Source organism: Amphimedon queenslandica, unplaced genomic scaffold (assembly GCF_000090795.2).
Source record: "Amphimedon queenslandica unplaced genomic scaffold, v1.1 AMPQUscaffold_13482, whole genome shotgun sequence".
NCBI classification, from domain to species: domain Eukaryota; kingdom Metazoa; phylum Porifera; class Demospongiae; order Haplosclerida; family Niphatidae; genus Amphimedon; species Amphimedon queenslandica.
This window is the reverse complement of record NW_003546282.1, coordinates 209153-235108: the sequence shown is the minus strand read 5'-3', so window position 1 is coordinate 235108 and position 25956 is coordinate 209153. Positions and strand designations below refer to the sequence as shown.

The 25956-nt window shown below is 37.4% G+C and overlaps 5 protein-coding genes across 5 annotated transcripts in view; 3 read left to right on the top strand and 2 right to left on the bottom strand.

Moving 5' to 3' along the window:
• Positions 1-424, top strand: part of LOC100635054 (proteasome subunit alpha type-2-like) — a 14521-nt gene extending 14097 nt beyond the window's left edge. The window contains exon 9 of the mRNA XM_003384877.3: positions 233-424. Within this exon, the coding sequence (XP_003384925.1) occupies positions 233-349 (117 nt within the window). The 3' untranslated portion in view covers positions 350-424. The remainder of the gene's footprint in view (positions 1-232) is intronic.
• Positions 425-6869: 6445 nt separating this feature from the next.
• Positions 6870-22649, bottom strand: LOC100634679 (aspartate--tRNA ligase, cytoplasmic-like). Its single transcript, XM_003384874.3, has 21 exons — positions 22528-22649; positions 21823-21907; positions 21744-21773; positions 21331-21388; positions 20846-20938; positions 20651-20753; positions 20478-20580; positions 19996-20073; positions 19697-19759; positions 19541-19652; positions 16986-17033; positions 16794-16880; positions 14090-14181; positions 13884-13939; positions 13523-13591; positions 12649-12726; positions 10958-11000; positions 10080-10160; positions 9611-9722; positions 8925-8996; positions 6870-7121 (listed from the first exon to the last, which is right to left on the bottom strand). The coding sequence occupies exons 1-21, from the start codon at positions 22569-22571 to the stop codon at positions 7030-7032; spliced, it is 1599 nt and encodes a 532-aa protein (XP_003384922.2). The 5' UTR covers positions 22572-22649; the 3' UTR covers positions 6870-7029.
• LOC100641290 (cell death specification protein 2-like) lies at positions 17207-18721 on the top strand. Its single transcript, XM_003384841.3, has 2 exons — positions 17207-17614; positions 17940-18721. Exons 1-2 carry the CDS (start codon positions 17533-17535, stop codon positions 18536-18538), a joined length of 681 nt encoding a protein of 226 aa, XP_003384889.1. The 5' UTR covers positions 17207-17532; the 3' UTR covers positions 18539-18721.
• Positions 22643-24788, top strand: LOC100634556 (beta-galactosidase-like). The gene is made up of 2 exons (XM_011404262.2): positions 22643-22814; positions 22867-24788. The coding sequence occupies exons 1-2, from the start codon at positions 22648-22650 to the stop codon at positions 24659-24661; spliced, it is 1962 nt and encodes a 653-aa protein (XP_011402564.2). The 5' UTR covers positions 22643-22647; the 3' UTR covers positions 24662-24788.
• Positions 24749-25954, bottom strand: LOC109580679 (uncharacterized). The gene is made up of 7 exons (XM_019994119.1): positions 25777-25954; positions 25594-25720; positions 25448-25540; positions 25266-25393; positions 25175-25213; positions 25049-25123; positions 24749-24995 (listed from the first exon to the last, which is right to left on the bottom strand). The coding sequence occupies exons 1-7, from the start codon at positions 25906-25908 to the stop codon at positions 24858-24860; spliced, it is 732 nt and encodes a 243-aa protein (XP_019849678.1). The 5' UTR covers positions 25909-25954; the 3' UTR covers positions 24749-24857.
• Positions 25955-25956: the final 2 nt, after the last annotated feature.

The following is a 25956-nucleotide window of genomic DNA, read 5'->3' as shown; positions in this document are numbered from 1 at the left end:
TTTCTGTTGCTCCCCTGATCTTTCATATTATACTCATTTACATATGATTAATGATAAGTTAAAAGGATTATCTGTAATGTAAGTGTAGCTGCTATCTCTCCTGCAGTGTTTTTAACTTTTCGTTTTGAACTACCTATGTGAGATGAAGCATAAAACTTTTGTCATCATTATTTATCATAATCATGATTTTTATTAGTGCAAGATATTTATTTGTTTTTTCTACTTTCAACAGGAGAGCTTTGATGGACAAATGACTGAAGAAAACATAGAGATAGGAGTTGCCAGCTCTGACGGTTTTAGTCTCCTAGAACCAGCTGTAGTGAAGGACTATCTTGCCGCCATTCAATAATATAATAATAACGTGTGCAACTATTATTGTATTTGTGCGACACTTTTAATAAAAAATGATTACAAAACCTTGAAAGTTGATGATGTATTTTCTGTAATTGAATTGGAGGTCCTTCTACCGGATGTAGTGTTTTGAAGAGGATGTGTGTGCGTGATGATGGCAGGAAGAGGCTACAGTCACCTCAGTTCCGTATATAAGCAGTCGAAAGTGACTGAATGCAACTAGACGTCTTGAAAGATTACAAGGCTATTTGCTAGTTGACCACCATAGAGAAAAGCACTCACTTAGAACAATGGAAATAAGTCCATCAGCATCTACGGCCAACCCGTCCATTGCTGACGACCTCCCCGTTTATTTAGGGACTGACCAAGAGCTAGACAAGATTCTCAACAGCTTCGTCTGGGCTGAAGAGCAAGGGATTTGCTCTTCACCCTTAACACTTGGAGCAACTCCAAGCTCTGGCTCATCTTTAATGCAGTTACAGCCATTGCCTGCTCACCTGTTGAGCAGCAATACTGCACCAATCATTCCCGGGTCAACACCACTTCCTAGCGGTACTAGTACAGCTACTCCTCCAGCCCCAGATAGTCCCTTCTCGTCTGCATCTTCAGATTCAGAGACAGTTTTGCACAAAACCTCCATCGAAGATACCACACCACCAGCCAGACATAGCAGAGCTCACCCAAAGAGAAGAAGGACCATTAAAAGGAATGACATCCCAGCAAACGTGCAGCTACCTATCAGGAAAGGAGGCATGCACCTCTGGCAGTTCCTTTATGGCATGCTCCTCCAGCCGGGCGATTACTCTGATCTAATCGAGTGGACGTCAAACAAGGAAAGTTTCGAATTCCGTCTTTTGGAACCGGAGGCAATAGCAATGTGGTGGGGTTATCACAAAAATAAGACAAACATGAGCTACGATAAGCTGAGTCGCTCCCTTAGATACTACTATGACAAGTGCATCATACGCAAGATGGCTGGGGAGAGATATGTTTATAGATTCTGTGTTGATCCAGAGCTCATGTACAATGCTTTAGGTAACTCTGAGAACAGGCCACAGCTAAAGCCACTGCCTCACTCTGTCAAGGTTATGTTACTTGAAAGCCAACAGCAACCGAAAGAGCCTGTTGCCAGCTGTAGCAGATTAATGGAAGAGATAAACCCTTTACTGAGACACCATCAAAGCTATTCCTCACCCGAATATTCACCAATCAGCTTAGACATACCAGGAGCCTGCAAACTCCAGCAGAACTATATGTCTGATTTCTCACCAGCAGCATCTTCATTTTCTCCTAGCATTGTAGCTTATGGAAGGCACAAAAGAAATTATTCATCTCCAGAGTTTTCCCCTACATCACAGTCAACTTCAACTAGATTCTCATATTCAACACCTCCAACCCTCTCTCAGCCCATTGGTCTAACAGAACAAGGGGCTTCATCATTCTCTCCTACTCTAGCCTCTTCTCCAAGTATGGCTCTTACTTCACCCTCTTACTCACCACCTATTGATCACTTAGTGTCTTCTTCATATGGTATTGAATCAAGTGACCATGATATAATGGGGAAATGCTTAACAAAGAGCAACCAGCAAGCCATGGCTTCCATTTTTCCTGATGTAAGTTGTTGTCATGCTGCAGAGCCTCAAGAGTCATTTTTTCCATACTCTCAGCATTCAACTAGCATCAGCTCTAACAGTTCGGGCATTCACATGTCACAACTCCCAAATTCAACTGCTAATCCTGCTCCTACATATCAGCAACAGTGTCCACCATGTCCTAGCTATTGTAGTCCTCCAACTTCGACGCTCTCTCACTATCCCACGAAAGAGAGCGACTATTTCAACTTAGAAGCACAGTTTACACTGAGCACTGTCCCAGTATCCAGTAGCAGTATTCCTACATACAGCAACAGTGACGTGGTACCTGGGTCTAACTTTACTAGCGAGTATCATTCTGCTTTTCCATTGTCACATTTTTCAAATTCAACTAGCACTCGAAGTGATGTCGACTCATTTCTCTTTGATAACGATTTCTCTCTTAATTCATCGTATGAGATGATTAATGCACAATTGATACCAAATTAAAGAAACTTGTAGTAGATTAGACTGATTATATTATTTTTATAAATTTATACTTACTGCTAATATTTTTATTCAGTTTCATTCTTTTATTACTATTTAATTATTTATTATCATCATTACAGCAATGAAAAAGAGTCAAGAATCACCAATATATAGACCTAAAAATATAGCTAAGTACATAATGCAAATTTTCGGAAAAAAGCAAAGGCAGTCCACAGTATTTTCCAAAAAATGGCTCCAAAATAATCTCAAATTTTTATTACATTTTCTGATACATATTGATGTATTTATGCTGTATAGAAAATTTGAGCTGATTCCGACTTAAATTTTTCAATTTATGGACAATTTAAGAAAACGCCAAATGTCTGAAAAGTACCCAAGGCTATAGCCCATGGTTTTTTCTGAAATATGGCTCCAAAATCACCCTCAATTTTTATTACATTTTCTGATACATATTGATGTACTTATGCTGTGTAGAAAGTTTGAGCTGATTCAGACTTCAATTTTTCAAGTTATGGCCATTTTAAGAAAACACCAAATTTCTGAAAAGTACCCAAGGCTATAGCCCATGGTTTTTTTCAAAAAATGGCTCCAAAATCACCCCAAATTTTTATTACATTTTCTGATACATATTGATGTCCTTATGCTGTGTAGAAGGTTTGAGGTGATTCCGACTTTAATTTTTCAAGTTACGGCCATTTTAAGAAAATGCCAAATTTCTGAAAAGTACCCAAGGCATTCAATGTTTTTTCCAAAAATAGCTCTAAAATCACCCCCAATTTCATGCCCTTTATCAATTATGCTATAGATCTAAGTAGACCTGTAAAAAGCAGTAAAAGTTAAATTGCCTTTGGCAAATTACCAGATTATGAAATTAGCATTTGGAAGCCTTTGCAGTGTGCCATAATAATACCATAACGTGCTATGCCCAAATATGGACATGAGGATAAGGGGGAAATTGATATCAGAGAGAATGTGAATGGTGCAAATTAAAGAAAGAGCTAACGAACAGTGCTAAAAGCTATGATTGATTGTGCCAGCATTATTATGAAGCTATAGTGGTCTATCATGTGTATCGTTAGTGTCTGCTGCTTTTTGAGAAATGAAGCTCCAATATTCAATTTTGCAGCAATAGCTCAACTCGCTTTTTATTAAGAAACTAAAACCGCCATTATAAAAGGCTAAATTGTTTAATTGTTCTAATTAGTATTGTTAGTTTATAGCATTACATTATTGGGATTATAGAAATATCTTACCACTACAGACAAGTAGGAAGGAAGCCAGCATAAGGTCTGGACTGCAATGCATGCACTGCAATAAGAGTAGCCACACCTCCAAACTCTTTTGTATAAAAAGCACCAGCTGAGCACATCAAGGTCCCAAAAAGAGTATTTTCATATTTAGCCATCTTGACTGAGCTAATAGAAAAAGAGGCATCAAATATACAGAGAATGAAACTCATGGCATCCACAGAGGTTGTTTCTACTAGCACTCCCTCCTCCAGTCTCGCTAGCAGTAGCAGTAGTGAAACATGCAGTGGCTCACTGCAGCAGCAGCAGCAGAGCACTCTATCTTCTAGTAGCAGCCTTTTCCTGACTGAAAGCATCCAGCAAGGACTCAGGAGGGAAGAAGATGAAGAAACTGGAGCTGATGAGCTCTTGTACGGCGAAGAAGAGGAAGAAGAAGGAGCTGAGAAAGACAAAAAGTCAATGGGGAAGAAATCCAGCAGCAAAGCGCACAAGATAAGGATGCCACAGAGGAAAGGAGGGATGCAACTGTGGCAGTTCCTCTATGCACTCCTGGAAGACCCCGAGAAGCGTTACAGGGAGCTCATAGAGTGGACAGACAACAGACCTGAGCTGGAGTTTCGTCTCCTGGACCCCGAGGCCATTGCCATGTGGTGGGGGAACATCAAACACAGGGCAAACATGACCTACGAGAGACTCAGTCGCTCACTCCGCTACTACTATGATCGAGGGATACTCAAGAAGATGGGTGGTGAGAGGTACCTCTACCGGTTCTGTGTGGACCCCGAGGAGATGTACAAGCACATAGGAAACTCTGACAGTCGCCCTGTCCTCAAACCAATGCCTCTTCAAGTCAGCAAGTGGATGTACAGCAGGATGGTACTACCTACACCACATGGAGCCAACACTGGCCATGCTGGCCTTTTCTTTTCAGGCATAGCTCCACCAGACTACTCAGCGGCAGTGCTACAACAGCAGCACCAACAAGCATCTCTCCCACCTCCTCCTCCTTACCCAGGCTACACAGGAGGCTCTGAGCACCAGTACTACCTCCACTCAAGCAGAAGCACCATCACTGGTTATCAATACCTTGCACAGCATTGCATAGAGTCTGCCAATGTGCCTGGAGGTGGAGATGAAATGGCCTACCTTCGCCAGTACGAACCCCAACAGCTCCACCACATCCCTGACATGTACGCCAGCGGTTCCACCATGGGTTGCTACAGCACAGGCTATAACTCCTTCTACCCTTTGACCTCTACTCAGGGACCAGTATCAACCAACCCATTAATGGCTTCAGCAGTGCCCACTACAGCAGGACCAATGGACTACCAGTCACATATGCTTCCTCACTCCTCCTCCTCTTCTCTTCATCAACTCCATGGATCTCAGTACGAGGCTAATCCAGAGTCCTCATCTCCATTGGCTGGAAGTGGTCCTTTTATTGATGGGTCAACAGGAGGAGAAGCAACTTCGCCCGATTACTCGAGCAGCACGTGCAGTGGTGGTGATTGTGAAATGGCACTGGATGAGATCCTCCCAATTCTTGCTTCGATGGAGCAACAGTCTGATGAGCTAAGCCTGCTCTCATCTCCACACAACAGCTACAGCGACTCTCCATCTCCCGTTCAAGGCTATCAGACCAGCCCAGGGCTATACAATCAGTTTCCTTCCGGTCACTTTTCATCGTCTTCGTCTCTCCATCTCTCTTCTCCTCATCCTGTCTCCGTTTACTCACCACTGGATCAAGGCAAAGAAGCTCAATGGACACCAAGCAAAGAAGAAGCATGGAAAGCAAACTGATACAATTATTTACAATCATGCATAAACTATATGACACAGACACACACATCACATTTAGTTCAATAATAGTTGACTTTGTACACACACATCAATTAAACTTTTCTCACACTTTTCCTCATTCACATGTACTGTCTGATACACAGGTCAACAATTTATTTAATAAATAATCGTTAATTCTACAAACAAAATTACTACAGTTGCAAATTTCTCTGTAAATAGCGCTAATGGTCAGATGTGTTCTGATTCTATTTACACACAAATGATATTAATGTAATGCAATGAGACAGAACTTTGTACCACTTTCAACTTATTAATTCCTAATCATCTTTCCCTAATCACATACCATTCCCTGTCTCACAAACACCAAATAAGATTTGCAATACTATAATAATAATAATAGTAGCCCCAAGGCAAGGGCTTGTGTACAATGATACATAAACAAATGACTATCATGCTATTATTACGAATGATGTATTGTATGCTAGATGATTTAGTATATTGTCTCTAGATGATAGTGAGGTTGTTGATAATGGTAATAATGATAATATTTATTATATTTATTATTATTATTATAATCCATCAGTGTGGTTAGGTCATTCTTGGAACTCAACAATAATGGGGCAGAAAAGTTTACCACAGCATGTTGAGAATGACTGACTGACTCTCTTTCCTACTGACAGTAATCCTACACACTCTTGCGTAAAGCAGACAGTTACATCATAAAATACACACATTAACAAGCATAATGGGTTCTTTGTAAGACGACAAAAGGACAACATATTTGAGATACTTAGGGTACTCAGTGTCAAGGTTTCCGTCATCTTAAAATGCAACTCTTTCAGTTAATGGTAAACACTTATTTACTGCGAGACTTCTTGTCACTGTTATTCATAGATGGCCGTTATGGCTAATTCCATTCAAATTGTAGCATTTTGTGAATGAGACACTGTCAAAATGTCGAGATGACATAATAGAACTAATAAATAAGATATTGGGCAATACTCTTGCACTATAACCATAAACGGAATATTCTTCATCTGCTTTTCTATCTCTTCCTACATGCACATTCCTAATTAGCATCAAATTAATTTCATCATTCTGACAATGTTCAGTTACCATTCACTCTTCTAACATTAAATCCATCTCATTTTCTCTTCCTCAAAAAGGAAATACACTTTAACAAACGTTACATCAAAGCATCAACGGGTAAACAGCATAGGAGGCCTACCATCCCTTTAACCGATTTCTTGGAACAGTAAAATGCACTGAGCGGGTACACAAGATTCATTGAAAGAAGGAAATGTTTACTGATACCATTATAAGGTTAATGAATGAAGCTTTGTGGCTGCTAAGACAAAAGAAAACTGAAGATGCTCAATTAGCGACCACATTTAAAGTTAGAGCACATTTTACTTATAACATATCTAAATCATTATTATTACTACTACTAATAATAATAATAATAATTATTATTATTATAATTGAATGACTATTGTCAAATTAATAGTTAAACTCAGTCTAGTACCATTCACGTACCCCGTTCAGCCTCCTCAAGGGGTCAGACGTTTGGGATCCCTAGGGAAGAGAGAGGTTTTCCGTATGTTGTTGAGACCAAGGAAAAGCATGCACACACGCTCCAGACCTAAAGCAAGATATTAGAGAATGTTAACAGCAAGGCACTAATGGATAATAGACAATAATACACATAATCCATAATCTAATACTTAATATTCAGTATACACACACTCAACTAATATTAGCACATAATATCTAGACTTAACCTAATGAAGGAATAGCTAGAACACAAAAGCAAGGAGCTAGTATGATAATGGACAATACGATTATCATTTTCGCTTCAATTTTATCTTAAGTGAGTGTTTGTGTGTGCATAGAAATATATATATATGTACATCCTTAAAATGACACATTTGCATCAAAAGGTGACACAACAAAAGAATGTCAATTAAAACACATAATATTATACTACTCTACATTTTGCATGTACCAGTATATACAATACATGAAATAAAGACAGGACTATATACTAAGTGGAATTCGACAGCATTGAGCTAATACAACAACAGTCACATGTTATAGACAACTTACAATAGCAAAACAGAATCACAGAGCAGAAGTAATAATAAATATTAATATGGAAACAAAATGAGTTTAAGAATCAGACAAAGGCAGATCATTATGACCATACAGTATAACAATAATAATAATAATGATAATAATAACAATGATGATAAATAATGCACTAGCTAACAAAGTGAATGCGTGATAAGCATTACAAGTAAAAGAGGTTTAGCTTTACTTAAGTCACAAAGACAACTGACCCAAACAAGACTGAAGGCATGATAATGTCAAGCCTTATTTTCCCAATCTCATGAAATAGACACACTCCAAAACATAAACAATGATGTCATGCCAATGACAGAAACCATAATAATACCATGCAACCAGCTTTATACAGTCATTATGACACACACATACATAGACATAATGAATTCACTATAAACAAGCATGTATTGCACAATTTTCCCAAAAGCATGTCATTGTACTTAAAATTATAAGTTGAAAAACTGATTAATTAGAGGAGAGTTCTCATTCCAAGCATTTCTTTGACAGTCACTTTAAAACTAAAAACCAACGACATATAAACACACACACATGCAGTGATGAAATTGTGACTAAAACTCTTTTTAATATATTGTCACTCAAAATACTAAGGAAGGTATCATCCCTTTTCTTGCCACCAAAGTGTTAACACATGCCACTGTCACGTGGGGTGGGTGCCTAATTGTTGATATAGTGAGGTGCATCTGGTAAATGACATAGTGTTTCCTTCATGCTGTGTCAAAGGTAGATAGTTTAAACAGTAAATTCTTTTCCACTTTTCCTTCGTGGAAACAGCTTAGATGATACCCATAGCATGTCTAAGTGAGTAGTCACACAAAGCGCTGCTCCACCACAAGCTAAACCTCAACCCCTTGATGCCTCATGCTTGTATCAACAAAATATCAGAACTGGAAGGCTTCTGCAATGATAATAATAATCACACATGACCTCTCATTTACATGTGCGTTATTCCGAATCAGTATAAAATGTAATCATTCCAATAGAACAACCTTTTTCGTGCGTTCATTTAATATAATAATTTTATTTCTTAATAAAAGCTCGTATTAATAGAATGACGATTGATTAGGGAATCAGTGGGCGAATGAAGCAGTAGATCTAATAAACAACTCATTCAATACAATGACTAGGCCGGCCCAACCATCAGCTGCTTCTTTAGAAAAATGATAATGTGCTAATTGACAACTGTACTGTGTACTGGGTACAACTGTAGCTTGTGTGTGTGTGTGTGTGTGTGTGTGTGTGTGTGTGTGTGTGTGTGTGTGTGTGTGTGTGTGTGTATTATACAAAGGTGTTCACTACATACCTATGCCTCCTCCAGCATGAGGTGGAGCACCAAACCTGAATGAGTCAATATATGACTTTATCTTCTGCAAATCTGAAAGAGAGAGAGAGAGAGAGGGTAAGTCAAGTGATAATTAAAAAGGAAAAGGAGAGAAGTTCGAGTATACAAAAGGAAAGTAAGAGCGTAAACATTAGACACATTGGTACTATAATACAATCTGTTCCTTAATCAGTTCCAAAATAACAAAGAGAGAGAGAGCTTTGGTACACAAACAAGATAATCATAAAAATTAGCTAATACATGGCATTTCCTTGATAACTCCACCAATAACATTCCTAGTTCACAATATGACTATATTGAAGTATGCATAAAGGAAGTCACTGGCAGAGCATAAAAACACATTACTCACAGTATATATAGATCTACATAAATATGCATGTACATATATATATATATATACACACATACATACTGTACTTATATATACATTCATGAATGCAAAATGGAGGGTGAATGCAAATTGTCTCGTTAAACAATTATTGATTGAAACTGAATACAAGACGAAAACATTAATTATAAGCAAAGCCAATGGATGTGCATGCATGCATGTAAGAGTGTGTGCTAGGAATCACTACAAGGGAGTGGGAAACAAAAAGAACAAAGTTAATAAAGAAGAAAAGAAGAAGCAGACACTATAAATTGCTAACCAATTCCATGATGTGTTGCTCTTTCAGTCAAAAACTCCGGATCATGGATACGTTGGGCTCCAGACATTATCTCTTCGCCTCTCATAAAAATATCATAAGAGTTTGAATAAATCTGTGGAAATCAAGAAGGAAAGAGAAAGTAACTCGGGGGAGGAAGGAGGAGGGTGTGAGAGGAACACAGACTAGTCAAAGTTCAGAGGAAGAATTAGTAAGGAAAGCACATCACACAGAACAAGGAAACGATGCAAATAAAACCTGCAATAGCTACACTGTACTCTTGATACTACCAATGTATAAAGTGTACTATAATACACAATAATATGAATACCCAATGCATGTACACATACATTTAAAGCATAATCCATATACTGCTATTAATGAGTGTACATGTACATTTACTTAAAGTGTGTCTGTGTATAGTATCAAGTGCAGTGTTATTAAATATGCAGGTGGTAATTTTAGAACTTACGGAGCTGTGAGGATCTGGCATAGTGTAGAATGGACGAACAGCCAAAGGATACTTATCAAGAATATAGAAATCAGTGTCATACTGAGAGAGAGAGGAGGGAGAAGGAGGAGGAAAATGAAGAGAAAGAGGAGAGAAACAAAAGAGCAGAAAAAAAAGAGAGAGGAAGAGTTTAAGACAGGTAAATATCTTAATGAAATAAACTGATACCCACACACGCCCACGAGACACGCCCACAACTGAGACACAACCAATCCGCAAATGAGCCAAAAAGTACCCAAGCACACTCCAAGTCTTAATAATGCAAAAACCTTTCCCACAAAGGACACAAGGAGTGGTGATGTATTTGGGAAGTTAAGGACAGTGAATGTATCATTATCATTTCATCCACTAAAGGCTGACTATAGGGAGGGCGTGACGTGGCTAGGACTTCGGTTTTTTGGGTTAGGACAGATATGGATTCACAAACAGCACCTGTGAAGCCAGGTTAATTCGGATGAACTGACAGTCAGTGTATTATGTGCATTATAATTTTAGCGGAGGTTAGGAAGATGGGGGGAGAGGGAGGTGAGAAAGGGGATGTGTTGTACAATTATGGTCTGACTACCGTACAGCTATATGCAGTGACTGGCAGTCTAAGGGTGAAACACCTGAGCCTTGTTATTATTTTATCCCACCTGACCTTTATTTAAAATACACATATATACACACACTTGCTGCAGCTAGGTTATATTATGCTGTGTATGTGGATTTACCAAGTATACATGAATGTGTATAAAGGCAATGGAAAATGTGTCTACATGGATTGGGTGTGAATTTCACATGCTTTATGGAGCTGAAGTGATGCTGTTAGTGAATGAATGATTGCGTGACAAACTCACCTTCTCCTTGACCAACCTTCCCAATAGCTTCTCATTAGGAGTACTGAGAGATAAAGAGAGGAAGGGGAGAAAAAAAAGACATAAGTAACCACTCAGTACCATATTAATAATATAACAATAAAATGCCATTATACTTGAATGACAGATCCTTCTAAGAATTACCATACAGTTGGCCATTGCAAGAGTTATGTAGATGTACAATTTCATGGCCGGAGGGGATAAGCACTGGTATGACATTTATAAGTCTTTCATTAAAACATTATCCCATGCTAATTTATAAAAACTATGCACTCTCTGTATAAATGCAATACCAAGCAGCAACCTGTGAATGTCTATATTTAGATATAATACATGTTCATCTGCCGTAATTAGTTCATATTGGTACATGTATGTCTAAATGATAATGTAATAACTACTTGTCAAGGCAGGCGTACCTAATTAAATATTAATTATCTAAACATTAATTATACATTAAGCTTATTATTATTATTATGTACATTCCTTATACACGTATTTATTCTATAGTTCATAAACCTTGCATTATAACGTATGTACTGTATGTAAGTGTATTCTAGTCCTGGGGTAGACCATATGAATAAGTTTCTATAAAACTAGCTAACTCTCTATGATATCACCTTCACAAAAACTGCAATTCAGACATAAATTAGAGTCGTCCCGTTTTACATTAACAAAGAAAACAGACAGTGAGAGCATGGAAGCAATGGAAAAGGAGCATATGCACGAGGTAAGGAGAAATTAAGAATACATTGAAGTAGAGGTCTATGTATCTTTAAAGAGAGAGAGAGAGAGAGGGGGGGAGAGAAAGAGAGAGAGAGGGGGGGGAGAGAAAGAGAGAGAGAGGGAGAGGAAAAGGGTGTGTTGTCTGAATGGTGTGGATTATTAAAAATACAGTCAGTCACTTCTCAGTGGATAACGAAGTCTCGTGGTCTGGCCCAAGCCCATGCCAGCACAATAGAGATGGATTAAGTATAATTGAAGTGTTGAATGCATCATGCAATGGAGACCGGATGGATTGTGTACACATTTCTTGATTTATTGTATAGCAGGACTGAGAGGGTTGGACTATTGAGATTAAGGCTCCAAAATACTTGTACCTTTCTTGTCATTCCAGAATAAATCATTGCAATATTGCTTTATGCTTAAAACAATGGGATCAATGCAGGAATCCTCGTTAAAATAATTTAATAATTTGGATGATATTATACTTAAAAGACACTGAATGATTGTATTCATGCAATGATAATGGACAGTGTATATGATTACACTGTCCATTAATCAATACTAGTGTCAAACTGTATTTAACATACTTTTAGTAGGAAAATATTACATCACAATAAATAAGAGTGACATTATGATAAAGCTCATATCTCATGCACTCCATGAATAGATGAGTATGTAGATAGTGATTTAACAGGAAACCAGTGACACATTGGAGACCACAGTATGCTCTCACAAAAACAATTATAATACTACACAAATATGTGTCTCTATGGCACCTTTTGATGTGGCAAAGCATGGATTGTGAGCTATATTAGCTAAGGGTGATATAAAAGGAAGGACTACTAACTATTATAAACTATTACCTAACACAAAATTATAGCTAGACACCACACGTAGTGTTATGCATACAAACATAATAAGGTTATATACACACATGTACATCAATTTACCTCAAGTCATCTTCGTCTCCAATATCAGTACCAGCTGCTCTCAGCATTTGAATCCCCTCCTTGTATGTGAGGACAAGGCTATAGCAATTAGAATTATACTTCAGATGTGGTAAATGTAACAATAAATAATAATCAGTGATAGTCATCTACTATTGGGTACTATTATGAGGTCAAAATTTAGCATATAAAGGTTGTTAAATTTAACATGACTAGCACAAAGAAAAAACAGGCTTTCAGCTCAAATTAAAAATCTTGCTCAATTATTGCATATCAATCATAGCAGAGGCATACAGTTGCATGCATAAAAATGTATTTATTGAGACTGTCTACTGCTCTGCCTGATCATAACAGACTAATTAGCAAGCTCTTGCATTATTATTAAATTTAAAATGATAATCAATACGTGCACCGTAATGCAAAGAAATATGTACCAGAAACAACATATGTTTGATTATTAGAAACAGAAATTCGCTAATCCCGTTATGCTGTAAATAGCATGACAATGCCCAGACGGACACACAGTGTACAAATAAAATAATGAAATAACAAATTGCCATCATCAGCCACTCACCATGCACTTAGGATTGTGTACAGGAAAGTCCCTCGCAAAACAAGCAAACATTATCAGTGTTGATTATCATCCTAATGCGCTCTAATTTCATCTTATAATATTATTAGAAGCAGCAGAGTACCAACTACATTTATCAGGGCACCTGTTTCTCTCTTTGCTAATGACTCCAACTTTGAGGAGCAAATTAAATGAGACGTTTTTATTTATGGACAAAATGACAAATATGAACTATGGCTCTACCAATATGAGCATATTTGCATACATTGTACATGTGCACTGGATTCGCAACCGGCTAAATCATACCTTGGCTCTAAGAATTTAAAAGGTTCAGCTGGAAACTGCTGATTGACTGTAGAGATCTCGTTCTGACATCTGCCAAGAGAGAGAAGTCACATGACAGCAGTAATTAATGAATAAAATGATAAACAACAACACACAAACAAGGAAAAGATGTTAAGAATGTGTGAGAAAAGCATGCTAATGGGGATAAGGAAAACGTATAATTAGGTATAATTTGTATAAATATTATTATTACGAGACTTTACACAGATTACTCAAAAGGTTCTTTAAATTAATGAATTATTAGCAATCTTGATTCAATTAGAGGCAGATTCAGACAAATTGGATAATTAGCAGACAGTCATTGGATCGTAATGAGACTCACTCTTCCTGTAAGCCTTTGAATATTGCAATGAACATATCCCCAATAACACGAATCACCTACAATACATGTATGTTGTTGTTTGTGTTAATTGTTGCAAATAAATTGTATATTTTGAGAGAATGAGATGGTATGCAAGCGTTGAGAGATGAGTGGAGAAGACATTGATTAAGGACTTTTAGGAGAGTTGATTTTTGATATAAAGTTACCTCATGATAATGCTCATTAAATGCCATTTCAAGATCGAGCCCAACAAATTCACATAAATGTCTGTGAGTGTTTGAATCTTCAGCACGAAAAACTAAAAAAGAGAACATTAAATACTCCTTTAATTTTCATATCAATGCTCCTTATGCTTTGTAGAAAGTTGGAGCTATTTTTAAAAAAAGTTGGAGCTATTTTTATACCAACGCAATGAGCAGTTAATCAATTGATGGCAACAGTAATTTAGCTTGGGCATTTTCTCAATTAAATACTGAATTTACATTGTTTTAAAATATTAGAATGAACAGAAGCTAGTGTACCAATAATGCATTTTTAAGACAAAGAAACCATTGCGATCTTTGCATCCTAAGAGATTGGATTACAAAACATAAATATTTGCAGAAGCCGAATAAAGAAATAATTGCAACAATTATGAAAGCATGTCAATAGCCTCAAGACATTATTGTACTGCTAGTACCATTAAAGGGCTAGTTAATGGGTAGGCTATTACTTAATTCGCATAATAAAATGTATTTGAGAATTGCTGGAAAACCAAGGCACTCTACAATGTAGAGGTATACCTGGAGCTAAGGTCTTCAATTTTAGCAACTTTAAAAATTCATAAAAATTCCAATTTTCCAGCTCAAACTTTCTACGCAACATAAATACATGTATATTCATCAAAAAATTTAAAATGAAATTTTTTATTTTTTAATTTGGCCCAAGACCATGTACTGTATGTAGTACAGAAACTTTTCCCAAATTTAGAGCAAAAAAATTAGTAAAAATTCATATTTGATCAGAACCAGTTCAAACTTTCTACACAACATAAGTACATGTATATGCATCAGAAAAAATTATAAAAATGGAGAATTTTTTACTTTTCAATTTTGGTGAAATTTGGCCAAAGTGCCTGTACTATAGTACAGGGACTTTTACTTGATTTTGGAGCAACTCATGAAAAATCCAATTTTGATTGGAACTAGCTTAAACTTTCTGCACAACATAAGTACATGTACATGCATCAGAAAAATTATGAAAATTCTCTTAACTATCTTTGATGCAATGCCCTCAGGCTCACGCCCAAAAAATGAAACAATGATGAAGTACATAGTATTTACAAGTTATAAGTAACCATGCATGCCATACCAAATAATCACAGTTTGCTTCTAGCCTATGCCACAGTGTACTATGGGGTACAATGTGATTTAAACCCACAAAACACTCATGCCATTAAAACAACAGACTAGACAAGGTGACCATGGCAACAGACATAACTGAGTGACCATGACAACATAGTGGCTATGACAACCTGGTTACTATGACAACTGCAATGTTACTATTGTATGGTTGCCAATGTCCATTAATGGAGAGAGAGGTGCCAATATGACTAGTATGCCACTTTAATGCCAGACACAAAAAAAATTAAGGAAATTTGAGTGTTCTCTATGATAGGATTTTAAAATGATTATCAAAGAATGGATTTATAAAATGGGCATAGCCATATGTTGTTCATTCCAGTTGGTCTGGTTTGTAAAGTGAATCATGTATTGAATATACATGTAGCTCCGTGTGTGGTAATTTATAAAATTCTATTGCCCAGATTCTTGCAAAAGCAAACATAATTGTATTGCTTCTAATCAAACGATCAAAAATTATAATTTTAAAAAGTCTACCACAAGTCCACAATAAATGTCATGCATTAGCTATGAATGGGCAGAACCTTAATAATAATTAGTTTTAAATTGCAGTACCAATGTATTGAGTACTAGTTGAAAAGCACCAAGTTTGTTATGTCAAGTTTTAAATGTATTATTGAACAAATAATAAACTTCACTACGATCTACTTGCGTCTCTCAATGTTGCCCCAGTAGCAGGATCATAATTACGCTAGTGAACATGAATGTCACACAATATCATCACTTCTCAAGTGTTTTAAGGTGGAAGTCTTCTTTTCAAACATGTTTGGACACAAAAATGCCCTTATTGATCAAATGTTTGCTAAATATACCACACACAGCAAAAGCCAAGGAATACTCTACTCGTAATTAGCACCACAAGTATGCACACACACTGAGGCAACACTTGATCTGCTGTTTTAAACCATCAACAAATTGCATAATAGTTCCAATCATGCTACTACAGTATAATAATGGACGCTTCAGTACAAGAAAGTGTCTCTGTCATACAGAGGTGTCCTTTATGTGGAGGCTATTTTATACAGTAAGGAATGCAATTGGTACACTAGGTGCTGTCTGTTAAATGGAGGTGTACGCTATATAGAGAGTATCCATTAAGGAAGGTTACGCTACAGATCTTTGTTATTATAGGATAAAGTATTACTACGGTAACTTTCCAAAGATAGCATTCATAATTCCATTTATAGGAATAAACAAATGAAACAAAATAAAGTCCCTCAGCCCGCCACATGTTATGCCACTAATTGTTACATAACCCACTGCAACAGTCATCACCACATACACATGAACACAACCAACTGAAGCCAAAACGTCTATAATTCATTAAATTTACAGAAGTATGCATTTCAAAATAAAGTTAAAACAAAAATCAATTAAAAGGCGCGACAACCACAAAACAAAGCAATCAGTAATAAGTAACTATTTCTTAGACAATAATCAATGGAATAATGGTATTGATGCAATCGTAGCTATACTTAACTTTATGATGCACTGTTCAATACGTACATACCTGCACCTATGGTGAAAACTTTATCAAAATCTGCAGCAATTGCCATTTGCTTGTAGAGCTGAGGACTCTGGGCAAGATAGGCTTGTCCTGCAGAAAAAATAATAATGGTTTCATTTCTTGATTTCGATCATGAATGCATGTTCGGAAATTATTTATGCAAGGCTTAATTGTGCAGGATACTAAATTCCTCACCTTTAAAGTATGAGACTTCAAATACATTAGCTCCACCTTCACTTGCAGCTGTGTATGTGTAGAGTGTATGTGTAGAGTGCATGTATTAAGGAAAAACAAATGCATAATGATCATGTGGCTTCCATTTGTGTACAGTGAACTGCATTACAGAGTACAGCACACACCAGAACACGAGGTTAAGGCTAGAGCCGCGTGAATGACGTCACGTCAGTAAACTACTAGAAATCTCCGCGTTTTTACTCAGTAATTTAAAAAGTATACTGACTTAAATGCCCGTAAAACACCTCCGCCTCGTCATCAGCTAAGCCAGACAGAGCCCGTGACGTAAAACACAAGTCGTTTTCTCTCTACAGCTCTCGAAGCATAGTGATGGGAAAACACTATATATATCATTCATGCAATACGAGTCGCCATCACAACACCGAGACTCCTCCAGTGCCCAATTCTCTGACCTCTTTGCAAGCGGGCTCTACTAGATCTACTGTTTTCTCTCCGAGCAGCAAAGCTGGCACTCTTACTTCAGCCTTATACAGACCAGAACCTCTACATGGATGACAGTTCAAGCAAGAACCTATGTGTGGGCTCCAATGGACTATTTCTAAATGGACAGGAAGACCTTGGACTGTTTGGTAAGACACATAATTTATGCAACATTTTGCAAGCATTTATAAGCAATGCCCCTCCCCCTAAGTTGCTAGTGGTCCTGGGTATAAATAGACAGCTTTTTCTGCAGCTCAATCCCACACATGTATAGTAACGCCTCTCAGGTCTCAAGCTTCCAGGGACTAGCTCCTGCATGTTGCTATTCTACCACTAGCAATACCGAAATGGTTTTTAAGCCGCCAAATTTTTTCCCATGCAGAAGCAGTGGTCACCCTAGTATTGGCACACATGCATACTCGGCTTTATTATTACCATCTCCTACTCCCTCACCATCCCCCTCTTCATTTTTAGCATCATTCCAGCATCAGTGGAGCAATATGGCCGGAGGGGCTAGCTCATCATCTTCGCTTGCTGCAATGGCAGGTTTGCAAAATGACAAGTCTCTCGGTACTACAGGTAGCTCCAGCAGTCCAGAAGATGCATCGTTCCTGAATAGTCATGCCATGATCTCAGCTGTAGATAGCAATAGATCATCGGCAATCAGTGATCACACTGATACAGAGGACTACGAGGACGACAGGCCAAAGAGGAAGAGGCCAAGAAACCCAATCCCAAACGAGAAAAAAGACGATAAGTACTGGGAGAGACGACGTAAGAACAACATTGCAGCAAAGCGATCCAGAGAGACAAAGAAACAAAAGGTTGATGAAGAGCTCTTAAAGGCTAAGGATGCCATTCAAGAGAATCACAAGCTCAAGCAAGAGATCGAAGTGCTAAAAGCAGAAATAAACAGTCTTAGGAGATTACTGAAAGATGCAAATATGACGCTCTCCCTGTGGATTAGAGCCAAGCAAACATCAGAACCAGCTTCACAGTTACCTCCAATGCTAAGAAACACTACTGGGAATATGCCATTTGTCACGTTCCCAGTAACTACATCGAATTTATAACAATTATTATTATTGCATGTAGACCTTATTGCATACCTATCCATCTATCTACCTATCTTTCATCATACTCTTATTGTCCTTTTTTTCCACTACCAAAAAAAATAATAAAATCATGCTGCTACTTTGCATAAACTTCAGAGAATTAATTATTATTTATATTTTGAAAGAACATTTAACACGTAATTATGCTCTCTTATCTAAAGCTATTGACAGCTATATAAGTCAATAGCCACAATATAAAAGGACATCAAATACATAATTGACAGCATGCAACTAGACATGAAATCTATCACAAAGAATTGAGGAACTAGCTTTATAGCTGCATATATGTCTTTAAATGTATTCCTAGTGTGTAATATGACTCTCTTCTACCAAACAATCTTGAACCCACTGGCTCTTCTTTGTCTTGCCCAATCTTTTAATTGCTCACATCAAAGGCAATAAACTTTAGTAATGGTCACCCACAAATTAAGTCAATTACTTAATACTTTTGTAGGCTAGTTCTCAAACTTAAGGGCCAGGTTGGTTGTAGCAACTAGCAAGCACCCAATACAACAGCATGTGAGAGCTAGGTAATGGTGAATTCAAATTCTTTTGCATTTAAAAAGAAGAAAAAATTATGAGAAAGGTCAAATTCTACTAAGTTATTTCACTTCAACCTTTGATATATAAATTAGACTCTAATAATCAAGCTAACAATACCATCTAGAGATAGAATAGTCTGTAACATTTGACTGGTTGTACATCAGTGACCTCAATGGCTTGATAATATTATTTTACCTGTCGCTATCTTGTCATCTATTACATAATCCAAATCACACATGCAAAGGGTTTATGATTACAAAAGAGATATTCTGCAAAGAACTTATTCCTTGTAAGTTATAACAATGGTATACACTATATTACTTCTATCATAGAATTGTAAGTGCTCTCTTAAAGTATAATTGCATGAGACTGGTTCCAACTACTACCACAATTACATGTACATGTGCAATGAATAACCTGATATTATTTTTGGCGTGTGTATTTCCACAAATCCTTGCGTCGTTAGATAATTCCTAAAAAGGCGACAAATTGCTGCCTCAACACGGAAAATGGCCTGATTAGTCACAGTCTGCAGAACAAGAAAACTTTAATGGCTCACGTAAATGTACTCACCCTCAAATCAATGATTCTATTATCCAAACGAGTGTCCTGATTGACACGTACCTGTGGCCCATCCTGGAGGAGGAACAGGTAATATATACAAATTATTATTATTTATAAACATTGCCATTAGTTAAGAGCAGATGAAACGTGAGACCGTTATGCAATTATAAGAACAGGAAAAACGAAAGTGATAAATATTTAATGTATGCAGCAACCCCGTCACTATAAAGTCATGCTTGCTAACATGTACATGTGAATGACAATAGACTATTATGGCTTTCTCTGAATGAGAGAATGAGTGTACTTACCTCTTCTGCTCCCTCTGGCCTCATGGCATCTTCAAGTTGAAATGGCAGCTGCGGCTCAGAGCGACTGACGCAAAATAGCTACAAAAATCACAGATCACATGACAGACTGGTAATTGAAAGCAGACACAATAAAGACTTTGTGCAACACCTTCAATTAGTCTATTCTCTTCCTCTCTACCTTCCTTACTATCATAATAGGACAAAAACAACCTCTCATTAGTGCTACTATAGAAATCTATTCCCTACTATTTACGCTTAAAGACACAATGTGGTAAATCACAATGGAAACATGTGACATAAGTCATATTCTCAAACCTTAACAGGGTGCAAAGGGGCTGCACTATGATGCCATAAAAGGCTCGGGTAAGCTCTAATAATTAAAATAAAACGGAGAACTCGAAGACATAGAATTGTCTCCGGTTATGAAACAATGCGTAATAATCATGACTCAATGTATGCATAGCATGAAATTACTAACATACCTTATTAACCACTAACTCAACATCCTGCTGCGAACAGCCTGTTATCTTTTCAGGAGCTGCAGACACGGTTCCCTCCAGATCAACTATAGATTCCTTATAAACACTATCATTATTATTAATGATAAACAATGAATTTGATATGAAGTGGGTATATATGGTAGGTGTGGACTTGCTTTGATGCATATCTGACCATCTGTTTGCTAGTAGTTGGACCAACAGCAGTAACTGCCTGTACTGTGTACTGCTGACTTCGGAGGACAAGGAAACACATGTTACCTGAAAGAGGATGAGAGATATAGCATATACATTTATCACTACACATTCTTTGTGTGTGATTTATAGCTTTCTATATTTTCCTCTCATATTACCGGTAGCTCTGCTAGCATGAAGGCGTCCACGTACTAGGACGGACTGTCCAACTTTGCTGGAATCAAGGTACTTTATGTGAGACCAAACTCTATCTGAAATAAAAGAGCCAAAAAAGTATTTACAGTACTTAGGGATTAATTGTATAAGTTTTACTAACGAAAGTGATTATGGGATAAACAGTATATTTGCTTGGGTATTTACAGATTGACAGAACTATAGGAACTAGCAAATTCATTTTTAATTATTTGCATTCATTTAAGATGTTCAAAGTAAGCCTTAATGGTTCATTTCCTTCAAAGCCAAGATAATATGATTTGTGATACTACTAATAAAAAAGTGCTGAAGTGTATAGCAAATTATAAAAGCAACCATAACAGTATGGGGACTAGGGTGTGCAGATTGTACAACAATTTAAGCTAAACAAAGACTTTAAAATTAGCCAACAAATCAAATAATAATGTATAAATTTTCCTCGCAATAATACCTGTTTTTTCCTGGGACTGAGCCATTGGCAAATTACCATAGCAATCTTTAGACACGTCCTAAAAATAAAAAAATATTAATAAAAGATAAACAAAGGGCATCGTTGCCAGGACAAAGTATACCAGCCCATACCATCTATTGCAACTTAATCATCAGCTAATTGGTGTTAGGCACACAAACTGATTCATGTATAAATAACTAGGGACAATACAGACGTATCCAATATCTTGAACAGTCCATACACACACACTTACTCACAAGTATGTATATGTATGACACACCATTATACAATGGACCGTATGCTGGCAATTATTAAACACACACACCCTTGAGGCACGTAGAAACAATAGCGCATGCATGACCATGACAACACACAAAGAAATTGCTTAACACAAAAACACTTTCGTTCTTTACTTGTGCATCTCGTGCTGCAGCTTCTGCTTCCTAAAAATGAGCCGTGATTAGATTATAGCTTCACTTTATTTTAACGTACAAGTTTAGAGGCAACGTTGGCCTTTCGTTCATCTTTCTTTGCCTGCTTGGCTTGTTTCTTCAATGCTTTTTTAGACATCACTTCACTAAAAAAATAATAAAATTATGAATACATAAATTACACAATTACCAAAATTTTAAATGAACAGCTTTTAAATAAAGAAAACCAATTACAGCTAGCCTACATTCTTATAGTGGTTTAACTAATTTAGTGGTGTTCATATCATCAATCCTCAGGCTATATCACACTCAAAGAACTTCAAAGGACACTTGTATAATAACTATGGAGCTAGGAGTGTTAGGATTCTCATTAGCTCAAGGTTTTAATATTCTAATGACACTGAGCAGATCATGGATGAAGTATAGCAACTTTGAAGATAATTTTTATGCACGCAAAATTTGTGTTCTGATAGATTTGAGGATAGATTGATGACAATAGTGATTAAAATAATTAATAATTAGTGCATTTTAATGAAGTAAACGTTAATTTCAATAGCATGGACATATTAACAGTAATATTATTGATGATCGTTATATAACATTAGTACATCTTAAATAAAATAATTATGGAAGTATGATTAAATTTATAAAAACTTAATTTTACAACCTCATGCTTATTGCCTACATTACAATACAATGACCATTGTTCCCCATGTACTCTAGTACAACAGTATAGAATGATTGTAATACCGTCATTTTATCCTACCCTGCTCCTGCCTCCGTTTGCCCTTCTGACCCTTGATCTGCCATGACTTCTATATGATAAAGGATTCGCGTGAAAGTCCAGAAGGGTTTAAGGGGATGTTCCTATTCGTTAAGCAAGCTAATGAGTTGCAAAATGGCCGCTGCTGTGCTGTTTTCCAGGCTGCATTGCAAAGTGTTTTTGCTACTTTTCCTTTGTTCAGGAGCTTCACTCTTCATTGGTGTAGACTCTAGATCATTCACCATCGACTATGACAGCAATTCATTCTCAAAAGATGGACAGCCATTCAGGTATAGACCAGTATTTATAAAACTAACAAATTATGAAAGCGTTAACTCGTAGGTACATATCAGGTAGCATGCATTACAGCCGTGTTCCCTCTTATTATTGGAGAGACAGACTCTCAAAGATGTACTATGCTGGCCTCAATGCTGTCCAGACCTATGTTCCATGGAACTTTCACGAGCCATTTCCAGGAGTTTATAACTTTGAAGGAGACCACGATCTAGTTGGATTTCTCAAAACAGCACAAGATGTTGGTCTATTGGTCATACTACGTGCTGGCCCTTACATCTGTGGAGAGTGGGAGATGGGGGGATTCCCCAGTTGGACTCTCAGGAACCAACCGCCCCCAACTCTACGTAGCTCCGATCCAAGTTACCTTTCACTCGTTGATGCATGGATGGGTAAACTCCTTCCACTCGTTAAACCTCTCTTGTATGAAAACGGAGGTCCCATCATCACTGTGCAGGTTGAAAATGAATACGGCAGTTTCTATACTTGTGATCAGAAATACATGAATCACTTAGAGTCAACTTTCCGTCAGTATCTAGGACCTAACGTGGTCCTATTCACAACTGATGGTGCTGGGGATGGATACCTAAAGTGTGGTACTATACCATCTCTTTATGCAACTGTTGATTTTGGAGCTACTGATAATCCGGAAGGATATTTTGCCTTCCAACGCAAGTATGAGCCAAAAGGTCCATTGGTTAATTCAGAGTTTTATACAGGCTGGCTTGATCACTGGGGCCAGGCTCATCAGACGAGAAATGGAGATCAAATTGCTTCTTCTCTTGATAAGATTCTTGCCCTCAATGCTTCCGTGAACATGTACATGTTTGAAGGGGGTACCAATTTTGGATTTTGGAACGGGGCCAATTGTGGTGGACAGTCATACCAACCTCAACCAACATCCTATGATTATGATGCTCCTCTAAACGAGAGAGGAGAAATGACAGACAAGTTCGGCCTGTTACGCTCGGTCATTAAAAAATATCATCCAGTTCCTTCAATTCCGCCTATAGAATCTGATGTATCTGTGTATGGGGATAAGTCTGGACACATTTATTATGATGAGTATGCTGATTTATTTGAGAGTCTCAAAGTGCTAGGTACTAAACAGACAACGGCCGACCGACCGCTAACCTTTGAAGACATGGAACAGGACTTTGGTTTCATACTCTACACTCCAGTTGATGACATAACCCTCTCATCCTCTGATCAAGTCACACTAACAATTGATGAGCTACACGATAGGGCAACCATATACTGGAATAGGCAACTAGTCGGGACTCTCCTTCGTTCTGCAGGACTTACAAAGAATATGAGTGTGTCTTTCAATGCAACCTCCAGCAAAGGATCTCTTGCTATTTTGGTAGAGAACATGGGACGTGTGAATTATGGCTCTTACATTGCTGACAAGAAGGGAATCTTAAATGGCGTCTATTTGAATGGAGTTGAAGTACTTCATTGGACGACTACCTCATTGCCACTTAATAATACAAATGAGTTGCAATTTACCCAGGTTGGTAGCACTACCCCTCCTACTTCAGCAGTATTTTATAAAGCATCATTCACTATTGATGGCTCTACTCTTAATGATACATATCTTCTGACTGACCAATGGACAAAAGGTGTTGCAATTGTTAATGATTTTAACCTTGGTCGCTACTGGCCAGTGAAGGGACCTCAAAAGACCCTGTATGTACCTGCTTCTGTACTTAAGAAAGGAACAAATGGGGTTGTGCTATTTGAGGTTGATTCAGCTCCTAATAAAGGCTCAACTCAATTTGTGGATAAGCCTGATTTAGGCTTGTCAGTGACGCGAGCCTTTGAAGCTGAGGTCAGGTGGTGAGTGGTGCTGATAATTGCTATGTCTATGCTGTTTGTATTGTCTTAGGACTATATTTATAAACCAATGTTTGCTCTAACTTGTCTCTGATTTGTTTTTAATTTAATTAAAGTTGATAACGTCAAAACAAAATAATCTCCACTATTAGTGCATGTGTATGCAAACTGTCTCCACATTGCATTAGTAAATGATAGTACTGTTACAGTATAGTACATATAGCTGATCTTCGTTCCAGTATAGCTACTTGACCCTGCAAGTCAGTGACCTGATCGTTGAGTCTTCTTTTCATATCTTCTATCATTGCTACCTTTCTCATTAATTCTCCATTCTCCTCTTCCTAAAGTATATGCAATAGTATCTTAAAACAATAGCTTGGACTTGAATATTTACCAGTTCACTTCTTTGCCCTTCAGTTTGTTGATAGAGAGCTTCATAATGCATCAAATTGACACTCAGTTGTTCAGCCTATGATTACCAACAGCATAGAGTGTAACAGTAATAGCTACATAGACTTACATTATGTGTCTGTTCAGCTAATTTCATTTCAGTGAAATTCTATTAGAGTAATGCAATTGAATTTTGAGTTCATCTTCACATAAAAACTCACAAGTTTTTCTGACAATTCTTTATTGTTTGTCTCTGCTTGAGTTCTTTGTTTCATTTCTTCAGACAAGTTTGATTTTAGGCCTGTTATCTCATTGTCTCGTTTCTCAATTTCACTTTTATGCAGCTCATCTGTATTATAATAGCAAAAAATCACTAAGCAGACATTATGTGCATCTTAATTACCTTGCTCTTTCTTTTTGTTGGTCAATTCTTCCAACTGCCTTTCCCAAACCTCCAAATTGCTGTGGAGTTTCTTTATTACTAATGACTTAGCTTCTGTTAGTTGCATATTATTATGATATCAGTGAAGTTTATTGGTTCTACAATACCTGAATTAGGGTCTGGTTCTTCAGGAAGTGGAGGAGCATATCTTTCTGAATTCCTCTTAAGAATACCAGGTCTTTTCTTATTGTCTGTTTCAATGGTGGTTTGATTGACAGTGGGTCTGCTGAATGGCTGTAGAGAGATGTGATCACTGCAGTTTCTAGGATTCTAGTATCTACTGTCTCTACCTTTTCCTTTGCTTGTCTAGCTCTGTTCACCTCTTGAAGTCTTCTTTCTTTATATTGTGCCATCACCTCTTCGGTTGGTTCCAGCCTGAGATGAGGGAGCAAGGCTTCATCAAGTGCATCTGTAGTAGACATTGCTCCCTGAGTTTTGTTTAAGGCGTGGCTCAAGTTGCAACGCCCACG

What these genes read in the sequence shown, in the direction of transcription:
- LOC100641290 (XM_003384841.3), top strand. Translation starts at nt 17,533, where the DNA reads ATGGATGACAGTTCAAGCAAGAACCTATGTGTGGGCTCCAATGGACTA. An exon ending in GGAAGACCTTGGACTGTTTG is followed by an intron (nt 17,615 to 17,939) that starts GTAAGACACATA and finishes CTTCATTTTTAG; the next exon opens with CATCATTCCAGCATCAGTGG.
- LOC100634679 (XM_003384874.3), bottom strand. Translation starts at nt 22,571, where the DNA reads ATGGCAGATCAAGGGTCAGAAGGGCAAACGGAGGCAGGAGCAGG. An exon ending in TTAATGAGCATTATCATGAG is followed by an intron (nt 13,940 to 14,089) that starts GTAACTTTATAT and finishes CATGTATTGTAG; the next exon opens with GTGATTCGTGTTATTGGGGA. An exon ending in AGCAACACATCATGGAATTG is followed by an intron (nt 8,997 to 9,610) that starts GTTAGCAATTTA and finishes TCTCTCTTTCAG; the next exon opens with ATTTGCAGAAGATAAAGTCA.
- LOC100634556 (XM_011404262.2), top strand. Translation starts at nt 22,648, where the DNA reads ATGAGTTGCAAAATGGCCGCTGCTGTGCTGTTTTCCAGGCTGCATTGC. An exon ending in AAAGATGGACAGCCATTCAG is followed by an intron (nt 22,815 to 22,866) that starts GTATAGACCAGT and finishes GTTAACTCGTAG; the next exon opens with GTACATATCAGGTAGCATGC.
- LOC109580679 (XM_019994119.1), bottom strand. Translation starts at nt 25,908, where the DNA reads ATGTCTACTACAGATGCACTTGATGAAGCCTTGCTCCCTCATCTCAGG. An exon ending in CTAGACAAGCAAAGGAAAAG is followed by an intron (nt 25,721 to 25,776) that starts GTAGAGACAGTA and finishes ATCTCTCTACAG; the next exon opens with CCATTCAGCAGACCCACTGT. An exon ending in CAACAAAAAGAAAGAGCAAG is followed by an intron (nt 25,394 to 25,447) that starts GTAATTAAGATG and finishes ATTATAATACAG; the next exon opens with ATGAGCTGCATAAAAGTGAA.